This window comes from Delphinus delphis, chromosome 10 (assembly GCF_949987515.2).
Source record: "Delphinus delphis chromosome 10, mDelDel1.2, whole genome shotgun sequence".
NCBI classification, from domain to species: Eukaryota; Metazoa; Chordata; class Mammalia; order Artiodactyla; family Delphinidae; genus Delphinus; species Delphinus delphis.
In genome coordinates this window covers 25,154,090-25,171,871 of record NC_082692.2, presented here as the reverse complement: position 1 = coordinate 25,171,871, position 17,782 = coordinate 25,154,090, and the positions used below count along the sequence as shown (strand labels likewise).

At 48.7% G+C, this 17,782-nt stretch overlaps 1 protein-coding gene across 2 annotated transcripts in view; it reads right to left on the bottom strand.

The window, feature by feature from the left end:
* Nucleotides 1-4,748: 4,748 nt before the first annotated feature.
* The window catches only part of LOC132431925 (very long chain fatty acid elongase 5), a 70,311-nt gene continuing 57,277 nt past the window's right edge, over nucleotides 4,749-17,782 (bottom strand). For both annotated transcript variants that reach the window (XM_060021656.2, XM_060021657.1), the window contains exons 4-8: nucleotides 12,999-13,076; nucleotides 12,030-12,201; nucleotides 10,164-10,288; nucleotides 7,860-7,994; nucleotides 4,749-6,603 (exon numbers count right to left, since the gene is read on the bottom strand). In XM_060021656.2, coding sequence (XP_059877639.1) covers nucleotides 6,472-6,603; nucleotides 7,860-7,994; nucleotides 10,164-10,288; nucleotides 12,030-12,201; nucleotides 12,999-13,076 — 642 coding nt within the window. In that variant the 3' untranslated portion in view covers nucleotides 4,749-6,471. The remainder of the gene's footprint in view (nucleotides 6,604-7,859; nucleotides 7,995-10,163; nucleotides 10,289-12,029; nucleotides 12,202-12,998; nucleotides 13,077-17,782) is intronic.

The following is a 17,782-nucleotide window of genomic DNA, read 5'->3' as shown; positions in this document are numbered from 1 at the left end:
ATCATTTGGTGAGACAACTAAATTTAAGACATCCAATTTACTTCTTTTGAAATCTGATTAAAAAATACAGTACATCAACTATACTTTGATTTAAAAAGTGGAAAAAATACAACCAACTAGTGAATATAACGAAAAAAGAAGCAGATTCACAGATACAGAGAATTAGTGGTTCTCAGTGGGGGGGGGCAATATAGGAGTAGGGGGACTAAGAGGTACAAACTATTAGGTATAAAACAAGCTACAACATGGGGAATATAGCCAGTATTCTGTAAAAACTGTAAATGGAAAGTTACTTTTAAAAATTGTATAAAAAAATCGAAAAAAGAAATTTGAGTTCCCTTACCAAAAGCTAGTATTAACTGAGCTTCAACCAAGGATAATCTAGTGGAAATAATTTGTGTTGAGCAACAGAATTTAAAATCTGATGAAAAACTGATGAATGTGCAACATTTCCTCGTTTCCTTACCTATATGGTCTTTCATCCTTGATAATAAATGGTGGCTGTTACTGTAAAGCCCTGTGCCAAACATTCTGAATCTCATCTCTGCCTTTAACCTCAGCCATCTGTCACACACCCACAGCGCTCTTCACAGTTGAGGAAACTGAGGTTCCGGAAAGTGAGGTGACTTGTTTGCGGTCCCACAGCCAACAGCAAAGCCTGTATTCTAACATGTACTAGATGCTGGACCACTTCCAGCAGACAGGGGCACTGCTTGTGGCCTAAGACACTGTGCCCGTACCCCATCACACCCAGTTTTAAAATAAGGATGGGATTCAGGACCTAGCTTGGGGTCACGACTTTCCTCTTCTGGAGTCCCGAGGAAAGCTAGACTCGGATCCCCTCTGCTCCCTTGTGTGGGCATGGCCCGACTTTGGGCCTTGGTCTTAAAATACGTTTTACCAGGGGTGCTGGCTCTGCGTGAGCGGCACTGCAGGGTGAGCCGGCAGGCGGGGTTTGGTCACCCCAAGTCACGTGGCCTTACAAAGGACGGACCACCTCGGCACTTCACGAGGGGACACAGGAGACAGAGGCTGCTGGAGCCTGGTGGTGATGGTTTGCTACAAACAGGCAGCTGTTTCACTGGGAAGGTCGTCAAGGGGAAGGCACACAACTTGCTAAAAAGTGCTAGCTTGGTTGAAACATTGTGAAATTCAACCATCAAGGGAACTCCACATCTATACCCATTATCTGAATAAAGAATGCCGGTAGTAATATGTATTGATATAGTCACTTAAGAATTTTTTGTTTACACGCTAACATGGAATCCTACCCACGATCCATACCCTTGGGTGCCCCAAGTTTGGTTCTGAGGAATTTTCAGAAGGGCTGAGGCCCCTTTGAGTCTGCCCCATCTGATAAATGACTCCCATCAGTTTATAACTAAGACACGAGTGCCAATTCTTGTTGCAGTCACCCTTGGAGAAGAGGAGGAGGTCATCTGGGCAGGAGGCATAGCTACAGATGATTCTTTCAAGGCTAATTACTAGGAAGGAAGGAAGGGAGGGAGGAGGGAGGGAGGGAGGGAGGGAGGGAGGAAGGACTTTCCACTTTACCTCTTAATTTAAAAATAAGCAGTTTCTCCCACACATCCAATAGTTCAGTGAAATGTGCTGTCTCTCACTGTCCCAGGTTTCTACTCGTTTGTTGCATGTTTTCTGAACTTGGAATGCTGTCTCCCCGGCAACCTTCAGCCACCACCTATAGAAATCCAAGTCATCTCTGAAGGCTCAGATTGCAGGAACTCTCCTTCATCACCTTGCTAGAAGAATCCTCTTCTCCCTGGACTCTTATGATTTGCGTCAATCTCATGCTCTCACCACAAACCACCCTGTGTGGGAGTCATCTGTGTGTATGTTTGATCCCAGTCTAAGAAAGGCTCCTTTGGGGACTGAAGTCTTTTCTCATGGGTCCCTGTTTGCCCAATACACCTAACTCAGTCCTCTGCACCAGGCGCTCAGTGAACCAGGTGGTCAACACAAAAAACACACACGGGCAACACAGGGGATGGTGAGCACGCTTGAGGAGAGTCTGAATGATCTGAGAAAGGGGACAGCCGCTGACCACCATGATGGGCTCTCTGCCACCACTACATCACCAGTTACTGGGTCCTACTCTGCCTGTTCCTACAACTTCTGCCCCGGAGCCCAAGCTGGGTGCAAACTATAGCAAACGTCAGCCTGGGAACTTTCTCGCTTTGGGTGAGTGCCATAAATATGTTGGAAAGGAGAGAAAATGAAGCTTATAAAAATGTCAAGGGCGACAAAGATGAGTCTTAAATCTATGTCTGGAATGAGACTTAGTGGCTGGTGACGCAATGCTGTGGAAGCAGAACGCAAACTAAGGCAACCACTATTCTGCTGCCATCTTCCTTCTCCACCGAAGACAATATTCTCCAAGTTAATACTGAAGAGGAGAAGCTGCTTAGTATTGAAATCTCCGACTGACGTGGGGATAGTGGGAGACACCTGTTTAAAATCAGTTCACATGAAATACGCTGTGTCTGCGGACGCAATCGCAGAACTGCTGTCAGGGATCTGGAGGAAAAATGCACCAGACCAGAGACTGATGAACCTGTCCTGTTTTCCCGAGAGGAAATAAAGCAGATTCCAGAAATTCTGAAACTCTGACAAAATCTGGAATAACATAGTCATACACGTTTTGACTCCCAACAATTGCTGGTTTCTTTTCAACTCATGTGTTCATTTATTTAGGCTGCGCTGGGTCTTCGTTGCTGCGTGAGGGCTTTCTCTAGTAGCAGCGAGCGGGGGCTTCTCATTGCGGTGGCTTCTCTTGTTGCGGAGCACGGGCTCTAGGCGCACGCGGGCTTCAGTAATTGTGGCACGTGGGCTCAGTAGTTGTGGCTCGCGGGCTTTAGAGCGCAGGCTCTGTAGTTGTGGTGCACGGGCTTAGCTGCTCCGCGGCATGTGGGATCTTCCCAGACCAGGGCCTGAACCTGTGTTCCCTGCATTGGCAGGCGGATTCTTAACCAGTGCGCCACCAGGGAAGCCCCTTCTTTTCAACTCTTGATTTAACCCAAGTAACTTCCTCTCCTTTTTGATAGGATTGTTAGAGCAACTAATCAAGGAAGTAACAGTAAAACAACAGCTGCTCCTTTAAAGAGACCAGCTAGGCGGACTGAGGTGGCAGCTAACACCGAGTTCACTCTGTGCTGGATGTGGTTCCAAGAGCTTCGTATACATTAATCTATTTAACCCTCATAATGACCCCGTAATGTAGGTACGAACATTATTCCAAGTTGACAGGTGGGAACGCTGAGGCGAAGTTAAAGCAACGTGCCTAAAGATCACACAGATAGGATTCCAACCAGGCAGTGTGGCCCCCAAGCTGCGCTTCCCACATTAGCTCCACTGCCTTTCCTATAAATGGCAAGGCTGCTCAAGAGGGCAAGTGGGAAGCCTCCCTTTTCCACCGGGTGTGTGAACTTGCCCTTCCACTTCCGTACAGGAGAGAGCAAAGGGTGGGAACACGTCTGGCCTCGCTCAGCCCTCTTACCCACTCATTGCTCTGAGGGGAGGAGGGCGTCTTTTTGGTTGCCAGGATTGGGACATACTACCGAGCAGGTAAGGTCATCAGGGCAGACCCTGACACGGCAAGGGAGCTTGCAGTCGAAGGTGGGTCAATTCCAGGACTGATATTCAAAATATTTTAATAATCAGTTCATCACCAGACCAACAGACCGGGGGCAGCCACAAACCACTGGTGTGCCAGTGCCGACCGTGGTACGTCAACAGGGTCGGCAACCAGGGTATTCTCAGAGCCCTACCGTGGTCTTCGTATCACCAACCAGTCTTCTCAGTGACAGATGAGCTATTCCGATTTCCACCAGTCTGGTTTTTTGACGTCTTTTCAATTCATTCTGGACCCAGAGGGGAAGGACAAGGATATAAATAATCTTCACCACCAAACCCCAAAGTCCTCTGCATTTTTCAGGTGATATCCCTAATACTAAATTCAGTTTCTGATGATATTTTTAAGGCGATATTGACAAACCAGAACACACTCAAAGCCAGGGTCATGCCTGCACTGGGGACTCTGTGGTATGAAGTGGAGGGAAGGAAGAGGGGCTGTCCGTGTCCTCATTTCCATCGTGGATGTGGACGGACCTGGTAAGTCAGAATGGGGGAGGCCTCGGGGGGGCAGGGCCTGGGACGTGAAATGGTCTTTGGCAAAGAATGTGACACAGGTGGGCCCTCATTACTCTAGAGTAGGGGTCAGGGAACTATGGCCACAGGCCTTCAGTTTTGCAAATAAAGTTCTACTGGAACACAGCCACGCCCACCCACTTACATATGACCTGTGACTGCTTTGGAGCTCTCTACGAAAGGCAGCTGAACAGTGTGGACAGAGACAGGGTGGACTGCAAAGCCTAAAGCATGTACTATCTGGCTCTCTACAGAAAGAATGTGCAGACCTCTGGTCTAGATCTAGGAAAGTAACTCTAATAGCCTGGGGCAGGGAGGGAGGAAGGAAAAAGGAGTGGACTTCGAGCTGAGGCCTTTAGTGGGGAAACTCGGAAAGGCTTAGAGGAAGGAAATTGGGGTTCAGCCACCACCATGTCTTACGATGTGGGGATTGATCCCTCCTCCTGTGAGCTGAGCCACAACATAACCTTCCAAACTGAATTATTTATATCTATTGGGGTGAGTTCCTAGATGGTGAAGAAAGCGGATTTTTCTCCAGTCATTCAGAATTAGCAGCGCATAAACAACGTAAAACTAAGCACAGGTAATCAAAAACATTTTAATGATTAATGTTTAGACATTATTTAACATTGTGGGTATATCCAGATGAGCTAAAGCACACTTTGACAGCACACTATTGAATGTTATACGTTCTGTATTGAAATATGTAGACATTTGCAAACTAGGACCTAGGAAGACATACATTTACAAATATACACATTCTAGATCTGATAAGGTAAATGTAAACAGATGCTGTGACTCCTTCCAAACAGAAATCCCACAAGACTAAGTAAGAGAACCAACTGGCTCCCTATAATACGAATGTGCAAAATTAAAGCATGATAAACTGATATTTACATAAATATCAAACCAACAATTCGTTCACACATTGTCAATGACCTTCTCAGATGTGTCACGAGTGGTTCAGTGAATGTTTTTTTCCTCCAGACGGAGAAGGTTATTCCGAGGCTAAATTCCAACACTTTAAGATGACACACACAACAGTCCTTATCTGTTTGACCACTGCCTCTAGGGTATGAGACATGATTTTATGATAAGCAGTCTTATTTTTAAACAAGTATTTCTAAACAAATCTTTAGATTTGAAGCAGGATAAAAAAATTACAGGTGCTATTAGATTTACATTAAACAAACCATCTCTATCCAATCCCCCAGTTCTCTCATGCTGCAGCTATCTGTTTAATTTTACCTTAAATTTTTCTAAGGTCCTTTCCCCACCTTTAATTCATTTTGGTAAGCTAGGCACATTTTCAAAGGAAGTTTGTGTCAAAACAAATAGTACAGAAATCAACCCAAATTTGGACCCTGGCAACCAGTTCCCCACTGCTCATCTCTGGGACTCTGTCAAATGGTAAACATTTAATCATCTCTCTTGAAAAGTATAAATCTTCTCTCACAAGTGGAAAGCAAAATGGGCTTTGTTTCCTGTATAAAAACACTGAAGCAATTCTGAAATTTAAAACGGCCTACTCATCCTACACACTTCCTAAAATCCTGAAGACAAAGAATATATATTTTAAGTTTCATCAAGACTGCTTTAGAACCCCCCCTCCCTTTTTACATTATTAATAGTGGCACTCAAAATAAAAAAATAAGATCTGTTAAAAAGTTAAACTGACTGTTCCACTAGATTTGAACCTGCCTGATTTAAAGCCGATATTACAAAACTGAAGGTGCCGGTTTCACATGTACAAGTCACTTGAAACTACGTGTCACACGATAGTTTCATAAGTCATGGTCTTTGACTTTTCTGAACAGAGCTATTAGAAATGAATAAAAACTTGAAACATACCCTAATTTAAACGAATACGCTTTGGGCCCTGTTTTTTAACTTTTAAGGCATGTGTGTTTCTCTACTGTAACACCATTATTATACAAATTTACAATCACATGCATGGTCTACAGTTAAAAAAAAAAAGTGTGGATTACAGTGTTATTAAATTGTGAATCACAATTCAGCACCTATCATGTTATAACTAATAAGGCAACAGCAGTGTCGTGTACTACAACAACACGCCCTCCACAGTCTAGCGCAGGGGTCGGTGAGAGCCCAGAAATGTTAAAAATCTTATGCCTACTTGGGTAATCTGTCTACATTTCCTAGGGGTTTGGAACTGATGGAAGAGGTCCTACGTGAGTCACACTATGGTAGGCCGACTAGTTACAGCAGCTGTTAACGAGCATTGGGCACAATTCATTTGTGCTTACAATCAGACGACGGGGTTCAGAGGCTGTCAACCCTTGGGCCTCAGTCCTTACGCTGCTTCCTCGGCTTCACACTGTGTTCCAGAGAAGAAAAGCTGCTGGTGTGGCCGTTCACGGCCGTCACGGAGCCGTTCTGGTGTTCTCTCCTCCGGGAGGCCCCCTTCTTGTTGTAGGTCTGCAAGGCATAAGGGCAGATGGCAACCACGGCGGGGGCCCAGCTGCATCCCTAACGTTAGAGCCTTTGGGGACCAGTGCTATCATATCAAGAAGCAACGTCTGTGGTCAAGGGACCAGGAAAATGTTTTTTTGCCACTGGTTTCAATCACTCTTCCATTTCTTTGAGGCTCAGCCTGGGTAAGTTCAGTGAGTCACAGGCTCACTGTATCAATGTTATCTGAGAGTTAGACAGAAAACACAATTTACACTTCACTCAGCTCTGCCCTTCCACGCTCCCACTGCGGTACCTTCTGTCACTCACATCCTCTGCCTTCAAAACTGCCTCATGACTTCAGCAACTATTTCGGCCCTTTACGTACAGAGTGCTCTGCCACGAGGGCAGTCAAAACAGGGTGGCTTCAGCTTCGTCGGGCCCTATCCTTTGACCTCCCTCATACCTGGTGGCTGCCCCGAAGTGTAGCATGAACCACCAGCCCAGCAAGATGTGAATGCAACTCAAAGCCGCCACCCCAGGCGTGTCTGGGGAAAGGTGTCTGCCTGCATGGGGCGCAGGGAGGGGCAAACATGCTGCTCTGCCCCTCCCCGCCCTGGGGGGAGGGATGCTCAATGTGACCCGGCTTTACTCCCTCTGTCCTTGCTCCTGACCACCCCCTATATGCCTGCCCAGAACCAGGCCCTGCCCGTGGAGCACGAACACACGAGCCCCAGGGGTGACGGGACACAGGGGAGTCACCTGTGGCTGCAAAAGGTCAGGCTCCCCTGTAGGTAACCTGCCCTAAACAGACCCTTCCACGAGCAAAAACCTACATCACATCATGCACTTGGGAACGACCCACACCCCCAAACCTGAGCAGCGGGGAGAGAAAGTGTAAGAAAACCAGGACGAAAGGCTGATTTCTGTTTATAACTGGGGTCTGTGATGGAAATTTCTTCAGACATTTAGTTAAGCCCCAAAGTCTAGGGCACTGGGGCTGAGGGACATGGCGTTGAGACTCACCTATGGCGGGTCTGCAGTGGCCACGAGGGAGGCGGTACGGGGCCTGCTGGACAGCTCTGCTTTCCCACAGGGACCCCGAGCCTCCCTCATCGAAGACCTGGAACTCCAGAGGCCTGGACAGACTTCAGTACCTCCTCCTCCATTGGCAGCGACCCCCACCCCAGCCCCACCAAGGCAGGGGCTCCCCATAGGGAACGAATGAGGGCCTTGGCTGCAAGGACCCCAAATCTCAACCGCCACAGAAGAGTGAGATTTACCTGAATATAGAAGTTTGTGAAGAGGGCAATCAGAGAAATCATGTATCCAATCTGGAAATACAACCAACCAAGAGGGAAGGCGCACGGCCAGATGACCCCGCAGCTGGTCTGGAGGATGGTCAGCACAAACTGTACCTGGTGGGGGAGGAGACACAGCTGAGCACGCGGCCACGGCCCAGGGCCAAGGCATCCGCCAGATGGGCGCTCTACCCCGCACCCCCAAGATTGGGAAGGAACGCTTATTAACCTTTCTGTAGGTACAGAGGTCATTCCGAAAACACGGTGCATATGCTAAACGTACCCAAACTCGTTATACATCTGAATGGGTCCTACGTATACACTCCTCCCCTTCCAACTACCGAAACCATCTTCTCTAAACCTTGGGGAACAGCCGGCAACACTGCGTTGTACATTCGGCAGTTGCTGAGGGTAGATTTCACAACAGATACATATATCAAGTCATCACGCTGTACACCCTAAACTTACACAATACTATATGTGAATTACATCTCAATGAAGCTGGAGGAAAAAATGGAAAACGCGTTTAAAAAACCTCACACACACACACACACACACACACACACACACCACACACACAGTTCAGGAATACAGTATAGGAGATGCAAGAGTTTTGTTTTTTGTTTTCTTCGTAAAGGAAGGATGGGCGTGGGGTGTATGTTTAGAGGGACCAGGGACCTCACCGCAGGACGTGCAATCCCACGGGACACTTTTCCCATCCTTATCCGTGGACCTTCTGGTTTGGTGAAGGCTGAGGCTGGCAGACAGACTGATACTCTGACTGGCATATAATGCTAATTCCCTAGATTATTTCTGACAAGTCAATCTTGAGAAGCAGGGGAAGGGCCGAGGGAAATGGGGAGAAGGGGCTAAGATAAGGCGTGGCTGCTGCTTCCTTTAAGGAGTTAACAGCGGAGGGCAGGGCTCTGCCCACTGGATTTCGGGCCCACCTTTCAGTGCTTCCATGTAGGGAACTGTTTTTTGCTGTTGTTTGTTTCCTTTTTTAAGGTTAAGTATTCTAGACTGAGAAGAAACTGTAAGTGGTGTGCAGAATAAATCTAGGCGAACTGGGTGCAATCTTCCACCTCAAAGGGCAGAGCCTAATGGGAAACCGCCTCTCCAGGCTGCTCTAAATTCTGCTTCTGCAGAGCCACGCCGCGTGGAGCAAATCGATCTCTGCGTCGCTTCTCAAGTGTAACAGGGAGGCTGAAGAACAATTATCCTTCCTCACAGGTGGGTAAGGAGAAAATTAACAAGGCCTGTCCAGCCGCTGGCAAAGATGATAACGAAACGCCAAACACATAAGCAGCTCAGAAGGTCTCCTCGGATTTTTTTTTCCCCAGAAGGTTATCTTTCAATATTGAAAAATTGCAGTTGGCTTGGAGGGATCTGAATCAGCTTGGTTTCCTTAGAAAAAAATGTACCAATAAGGCAAGGCCAGGGCCAAGAGTTTAATACCTAATATTGACAGGTTAGCTAGCTCTGGCCTATTGCTCCCATGTCCTCGTCTATAAAACAGGGGTAATAACACGAAATCAGGCTACTGGGACAATCCATGTAAAACTGCTTACTTGACGTGAGAGCCTGGCACGTAGTAAACTCAACAAATGTCAGGATTTTAATGTGAGTAGTAATAGTGTTAATAATTAGTTTATGAAAGAAATCAGGAAGGGAGAGGAATAGGGTGTATAACATACTGACAGCTGAGGAAAGCTTTAAGAAGGACGGTGGGAAATAACCACCAAGTGCGAACAGCTGCTGGGTGGCCCTGGCACGTGGGCCCAGGAAGGGGGCCGCCACCTGAGGCACAGCAGTGCCACCCTCACCACCACACAGGCTGAGAGGTCGCCCGGCACCTGCATCCTTGCTGCCTAATAAGCTAGCGCCCTGGGCTCACGCTCCTCCCAGCAAATCCTGGAAACACATACACAGGTTTCACCTTGGATTTGGGTTCTGATTAGAAAACATGTGCACACACACATGCTCTGTGCACAAACTCAGAACAAATGGCTGAACTGGAAGTCAGAGAGTTCGACTTAATCCTTGCTCCGCAATCCAACTAGCTGCACCCTCACAGGCACGGTCTCTCCATCGACTGAAATGAACACGATGCCCTGCTCTGCCCACTTCAAGGAGTTTAACTGGACCGAGAGAGAGAGGATGGGAAAGCCACATCTTAGGTGCTCGTAAACAACAAGGAAGCCAGGAGGGCAGCAAGAGCACCCCAGGAAGAGCTTGGCGTTCCCCAGGTGGCAAGTCCTGGGGGAAAGAGGCCACGTCACTCACCAGCTGCCCCTGCGTGATGTACTTCTTCCACCAGAGGTACGGCCTCATGGAAGGGACGGACGACAGACCGTAGTACGAGTACATGAGGACGTGGATGAAGCTGTTAAGTGTGGCACCAAAATAAGCTGCAGGAACAGAGGGAATTGGGGAGGAGGATGCCTCCATGTTTTATATGTAACAGGTCACAAATAAAATCCAAGATTCCTTTTAAATCAAAAAAAAACACAAAGTGTTTTTGAACAGGGGCTAGCAGACACGGCGGCAGCAATCTGGCACTGCACGGGCATGCAATCGGAGTTCAATTTCCACCCAGGGAAGGCAGTCGTCATGATGCTTTAAGCCCAGGGTCTGTTGCGCAGCTACCCGGTGGGCATCCAGCACAGGAGTCAGGAGACCACCCGCCCCACTCTGGCACCTAAAGGTTTTGCTGCCAGGCCCCCAGTGGCTCCCAGAGGCAGCTGCCCAAGTGCCTGTGACTGCTGCGTTGCAGATGTGGGGGGGGAGGGCAGCCAGTGGGCGGCACGTTCAAAGCTGGCCGCCTCTACACATTTGCTGAGGTCTGGAGAGGTCTCTGAAAGCACCTCCTAGTTATTCCCCAGGACCGCAGTGCGGAGGCCATATATTCTTATCAATAATAGAGTCCAGAGCCTCGTTCCTTAGAGATGAGAGACCCATTATTTATGTCTTAATTTGTAATTTCCAGTAGAACCAGCAGGTCTTTTTTCAGACTCTCCGCCCTCTGCCCCCACAGTGAGCAATCAAGCAAAGCTACCAGTTTTCCCCCTTGTGCGGTCAGACACACCAGGCTGGGTTGTGCCGTCAGACACACCAGGCTGGGTTGTGCCGTCAGACACACCAGGCTGGGCTATGACAGGAACTGGCCACGTGACCTTGGACAAGTCACGCCCATTCTCTAGTTGTTTCTCATCGGCCAGGTGGGGCTGGTGATCATCTGTCATCCTGTGGGATCTTTGACATTTAAAGTCCTCTTCTAATGTGGGGAGGTGCCGTTTCTATTAGAAAGTTAAGTCAGGTAACCCACGGCCATGAGGCGTGAGCTCTACCAACCCTTCTTTGGTCTCAGGGTTCTCCCAAACTGGAAGGAGCTGTACTTGGAAAGTCCCTTCTGGTTCTAAAATCCTCTATGTGAATCCTGGTGGGCCAAGTTAATCAAGGGTGGTGCTATCCTGGGGAAAAACATATTGTGAATAGACTCAAGGGGTCCTGGTCAAAATCTGTTGGTGATGGATGACAGAAATTTTGACTGGGACATGTTAGAACTCCTGGGCTGACACTGACGGGGACAACTTAAATCTCTGGAAATTACAGGACACTTCAGACTACAAGCGGTCCACATCCTTCTTAGAGAGTTTACTTCAAACGTTGGTGCTTGTCACAGAAGCTGCTCAGCTAAACACGCTTCAGGAAGGCGAGGGTCACTATAGCAGAGTATGTGCAGACTCCCTGAGGTACTACAGCTAAAGCTTGTTCTCCGGTGCCCACTCCATGGTGTGATTCCATCTTCCTGGTCTGTCCCTGTCAGTCAAACGTCTTCCAAATTATAGGGGAACAAGGATCAGGGACAATCTGGAATAGAGAACTCTGTCCTGATTTCTTCATGTGCCCCAGGCTGGGAATCTGGTCTTTCCCTCATCTTGCCAAATCAGCACAGGATGTGCACCGAACTAGAAAAAGGTTCTGTCAGCTTGCTGAGTGCACAGGCCACGCAGACTATCGTTAAAGGCAACCTGGACACCACATTCAAAGGCTTGACCTAGATATCTACAGAAACAACACCTTTTCTCAAAGCCTTAGTTTCAACTCAGCCTTTCCGCTCACACCTGTCCCCAAAGATGCCCGACTCACAGTGGCCACAGGGGACCCAGTTCATCACGAACCACCAGATGTTGAGCATGGAGGCGTGGTGGTACACATGCAGGACCGTGACCTGGTGGTAGTTCTTGCGCAGGATGAAGAAGAAGGTGTCCATGAACTCAATGAGCTTGGAGAAGTAGTACCACCAGAGCACGCGGATGATCTAGGAGGAAGGGGCCGTCAGCATCTTCCGGGTTCTGCGCTCAACCCCAGGATCCCACCGCCCCCGCTCCCCCCGACTGGCCCTGCCAAAGCGTCACTCTGCAGTGCCTTTAGCCAGAACACCAGGGGCTGGGTGGGGGGCTGGGGGGAGTGGAGGCAGGGAAAGCTCTCAAAGGTCCACCAACCCTTTTCAAGTCTCTAACAGATCCCCACCGGCCTCCTGTTCCCTCTGGAAGGAGCCTACAGAGCCATCGGAGGAAGAAAACCACATGAAAGGCACTTCTGCTTTCAGGGGCTGGCGTGGGGCAGGTGACAGACACGAGGCAGAGGAAGAAAGGAATCAGGGTATCCATTGCCAGGTTCTGCCCAATTAAACGTGCCACACGGGGTCTCTAAGGAAATGACTGCCACGCTGAGGGTAGACTGCAGCGTTTTGTTAAAAACAAAACCCAAAAAACACGCCAGAGTGGAAGCTGGAACCGGCAGACCACACTCAGAGGCCACTTAGAGGAATGATTAAAACACTTAAGACATCCTTCCGATCCCGTTTATATAAACAGAGCACAAATACTGATAAATGCATGCACATTTTTTCCCTGGAAGCTGTTAACAGGACTTACTTTTTGCAGAGAGGGAGATTTTAGTTTCCATTCTATACTTTTCATGCTGCTTAAGTTCTCATACCATGTGCACATACTGCTTTTAAAGTTCTTTAAAAAATGTCCACAGGGATTACCTGGACGGCCATCTTGTCTTTTGAACAATTTAGTTATTAAAAAAAAAAAAAAAAGACAATACCTTCATGTCTGCTTCTCCTCCACTGCGTGTGCCCTGACAGAAGAAGTTGTACTGGCCTTCCCATACTCCCGTCACTAACTGGAAAAAAAAAAGAAAAAGGGAAAAAGCTAATCACCAACAAAATAAGAACCAGGAGAAGTCCTATTCAATTAAAGTTCATTAATTTGAGAATCTGTGCAGACTGACCTTGGGCTGTGCTGAGGCAAGTTTGGTCCGGGCAAAAAACCATAATGACAAGGGAGTGTGAACCAAGGGGGGTTTACATGACTAGGGACTCAATTTCACAAGGGGCAGGCCCTGCTTTGCCAGGCTGCCTCTCTCCAGAACCCTCAGTTCCCCTGGGCCCATCACAGGCACCTCGCCAATTCCGAGGCCCAAGTTTTCCAATCATGGGCTTGGGTCCTGCCCTGCCACGGCCTCAGGGGAAACCACAGGCTTTCTCAAACCTGAGTGTGTAGGACCAGAACCACCTCAAGGGCACAGTGAAAGGCAGATTGCCGGGGAGTGTTTCTGGTCTGGCAGGTCTGGGGTGGGGCCCAAGAATTCCTACTTCTAGCAGGTTCCCAGGTGATCCTGATGCCGGTCTGGAGCCCCCCTGCTGCAAGCCTGGGGCAACCGAGTCCAGCCTGAGCCTCTTCACTGTTTTCCGCTGCTGTGTCGTCTCCGGATCCATGAATGAGACCTCTGCGAACTGAGGAACTGTGCCCATGCCTCGGAACTCACCTGCGGCAGAGTAGGCACTGTGGTGGCACAGTGAGGACCCCGGACTTGGGGTGCAGAGCTGCAGGGTCGCCAGTTCTCCACGAGGGCCTCAGCTGCCTCACCCGCACATGAGGGTGATGCCCGGCTAGGGGGAGACCTAAGGACCTGCTCCAACGGTCCAGAAGGAAGGTGTGATCTGACCACCCTGTGCGTGTCCACTATGTTCCAGCCAGCCAGACACCCACGAGATGTGCCTTTCTCCACGGAGACCGCAGCTCACCACCATCTCCTGAAGCCTTGGCATCCTCAACTGTTCCCGGTGGCTCTCCCTCTGGTGGTCAAGTGGGGCCATGGGAGGAGAAACCTCAGGTGGTCTGTCTTGTCATGCTTGAGCTCATCTGGGGAGCCAAGACGAGGAACCGGCCACTGGGCCCCCAAGTGTGGTTCTCAACGTGTTCCCTAGTCCAGCTGCACCAGCATCATGTGGGAACTCAAAAGACATGCAAATACCTGAGCCCTGCCTGGAGCTTCAGAGCCAAAACCCTAGAGAATCCAATCCTGTGGTTTATAAAGTGTGGTCCCGATGCAGCAGCACCATCACCCAGGAGTTAGCTAGAAATATAAAATCTGAGGCCTAACCCCAGACCCACTGAATCAGAAAGTTCTGGGTGTGAAACTCCGCAGTGTGAAAACTGGTTGTTTCACAGGTGATTTTTGATGCCACTGATGTTTGAGAACTGTTAAGCTGTGGTTCCCATTCCAGCTGTAGGACAGGCTCACCGGGGGAGCTTTTAAAAATTGCTAATGGGGGCTTCCCTGGTGGCGCAGTGGTTGAGGGTCCACCTGCCGATGCGGGGGACACGGGTTCGTGCCCTGGTCCGGGAGGATCCCACATGCCGCGGAGTAGATGGGCCCGTGAGCCATGGCCGCTGAGCCTGAGCGTCCGGAGCCTGTGTTCCGCAACGGGAGAGGCCACAACAGTGAGAGGCCCGCGTACCGCAAAAAAAAAAAAAAAAAAAAATTGCTAATGCCTGGCTTCCCCCAGACCATTAAACCAGAAGCTTGCAAGGCAATTCCAGTGTGAAACTAGGAGTGGGAACCACTGGTTTCATGCTACCTGATTCACGTAAGAAATGGTTCACCTACCAGCGCTGCACAAAAGATGTAACCGAGACACAGGACTTTAGAACCTCGCACTGACCACCTTCCCCTACACTGTCCTCCAACAGAGTTTGGCTGCGGGGGAGGGCAGCGGCACACAGATACCCTCAGGGAACATCAGCTGATCACAAAGGTCTGAAGACAAACGGTTAAACTTCCACCCTCAGAGACAAAAGCCAGCACACTCAACACCCTGCTTCAATCTGGTTTTCCTTCTACTAACTCCTTTAAGAGCTAACACAGTTTTTGCGGCGAAAGACCAGCCCATCATTTTATGATGAAAAGAACCCAGGATTAGGGAGCAGAAAAGTACCAGGGCTAGTGAGCAACCTGGGACATGCCAGCTAATTCCCTTGGACCTTGGTCATTCTTTACTGTAAGCAGATGAGGCTGTATTAAATTATTTCCAAAGGTTCTGTTTTAATTTTCTACAGTTACTAAGATTTTTTTGAAAACAGACCACACATAAACTACACTATACTATCTTTGAAAAACCAGACCCACAGGTAATTTACTGGAAGGTATATTATCTTTCTGGTCTTCCCCTTCCTAAAGTCATGCCAGTTAAGCACACCGCGTGCAGACCTACCAGAAGTCCCAACCAGCAAGACACAAAGCCTGAGTCTAAAGTGGGCTGCGTGTGTGTGTGCGTGTGCGCGCGCGCGTGTGTGTGTGCGCACGCGTGTGTGTGCGTGTGTGCCCGCGCTGGGGTGGAAACCTGAGGGAAGAGAGGTGTCATCTTGGCACAATGTTCTTTGCTGCCCTTCCTTCTACCCCATGAGGGCGCTGATAAATTTTCTTCTGTGGCTGGAGGGTACAGAGAAAGAACTTTTTGGAACTCCACTGGGTTAAAGGATGGAGATAAAGAAGCCTAGATCACAGGTGTGAGCCTCTCCCAGGTGAGATACCTTCTCCAAGGGCAAAATCTGTTCCCCTTGTAGGAAGTCCCACCCCTTGAGCCCAGCTGGCTGTTGCATGATTCCGTGTTTCTGGTCACAGGAGCAACTAGGAGAGACAGTGTGAAGACTTCAAAGCAAACGCGTCACCACTTCTGGGCATCCCCTCTAAGCACATCTGCTTTTGCCCCTTGGCAGTAAAAAAGGGGAAACAACTTTCAAAAACACCAGAAGAGAATGTAAAATCTGTGTTCACAGAAGCCTTTGCTTAGAAACAGAAACTTGCAGTTCTTTTACATCACCAATGGGAGGGAGGGAGCACAAAAAATACTATGAAACAGCAAACCATGCCTGTTCCTTTATTTACAAAAACAGATGGCAGCTCTTCAGGCCTCATTTTCCTCACTCTTCAAACAGGATAAAAATAATACTCTGGCCTGTTCAGGCTGCCGTGAGACGTTAACAAGATGTGTGTAATGCTTATCTCACCCAACCTGGTATAGAGGATAAGCACAGCAACTGTTAGAAATGACCATTACTTTAGCCTTTTCAACTGCAGTGCTCTCTGCACCCATGGACCCCCATCTCCAGCTCTCAAAATCTTATTCATCCTTCAAAGGTCAGCTAAAATTTTATTGGTTTTCATTATTGCTCCCTTGAGCACTCCAGCTGAAGCCCGTCTCCTGCCTCTGAGCCGCCGTGACTTACACCTATGTGCTTACATGCTCCTTTAAGACCCGTCACTGGCTCTGTCTGAAGCTCCTCTGAAAGCTCTCAGAGGTTGTGTCTGCACATCTGCATCCACAGAATCCATCACGGGGGTGGAGGGAGATGGAACGGGGACTCGTACATAAGGGATGTTGAACAAATATTTGCTCGGTAACAACAAACAAAGTGTTCAAGGTGCTGCTTCTTGCCCCTTAAATCTAGGCCCAATGTTTTATTTGCAGGGGAAAATAAAAGTTTCCGTTCACAAGATGAAAACCAGTCCTCATTAAATGTCATACTGGTGACATGGAGTTTAATTCTTAAATATCCTTGGCTTCAAAAGGGACAGGATATTTAATACGTGAGGATCAAGCACCCGAGTTCAAGTTTATTCACCTAAGCTTCTCAGCCACCCTCCGTACAAGTGGCCAGTATCAGGGTCCTGCTCTCTCCATTCCCATCAGAAAAAAACGGCATGTCTGAGTACCAGACCCTGGAGGCTCTCAGCCAACGCCCGGCCTTCCCTCCAAGAGCTGCTCTGGGCAGCTCATCACACTGCAGCCCCAGGGAGGGCCCAGGAGGTGGGACCAAAGGGGAGGCACTGGAAGTGAGGGCAGGGCTCTACCCTGACTTCTGGAAGTCACCCCGACAGGGCAGGTCCGTGCTCCAGTGGAAAAGCAGGCCACAGCAAGCAGCTGGCCACCACCGCCCCAGCTCCGGATCCCACCGGCCACTCCAAGAACCACCGAGGGAGCACTAAGTACCCTACACCTGGCTTCTCCCCAGTAACCAAGACACACACAGCACCGCTGTGAACCACCACTCCTTCTCTGGAGTAAAGCAAACTTCAATTAGGTCATGGGCGTGTGCAGAGCTATAATTAAAGCCTAGCTAGAAGCTTTCTTCTCTCCTTATGAGACAAATTCAATAACCAAAAGTGGTTTCATGCATCTTTTCACTTAAAGAAGAAAACTGAGGTGAATACACAGCTGGGTCTGGATGATGCAGTTCACGGAGTGATTCATCTCTAGTTGATTGTCTAGGTGAGAGTTGACTTTTCTCATCTAACACCACAATTTAACCACAAATGTATACCCTATAGCATGATAACCACTTCCAAGGCACTTTCTGTAATGCCACCAAAGCATCTCAAGAAACAAGATCATTTGAAACACTTTCAGCAGAAAAATGTCATCCTGTGTGGCCCTCATCAGTTCACTCACCCCAACAACCCAAGATGTCAGAGCAGTAAGGTGACCCCTTTCCAAAAGGGGCTAATGGATTTAGTGATGAGGGTTTGATGAGCTGTGTGGTTAT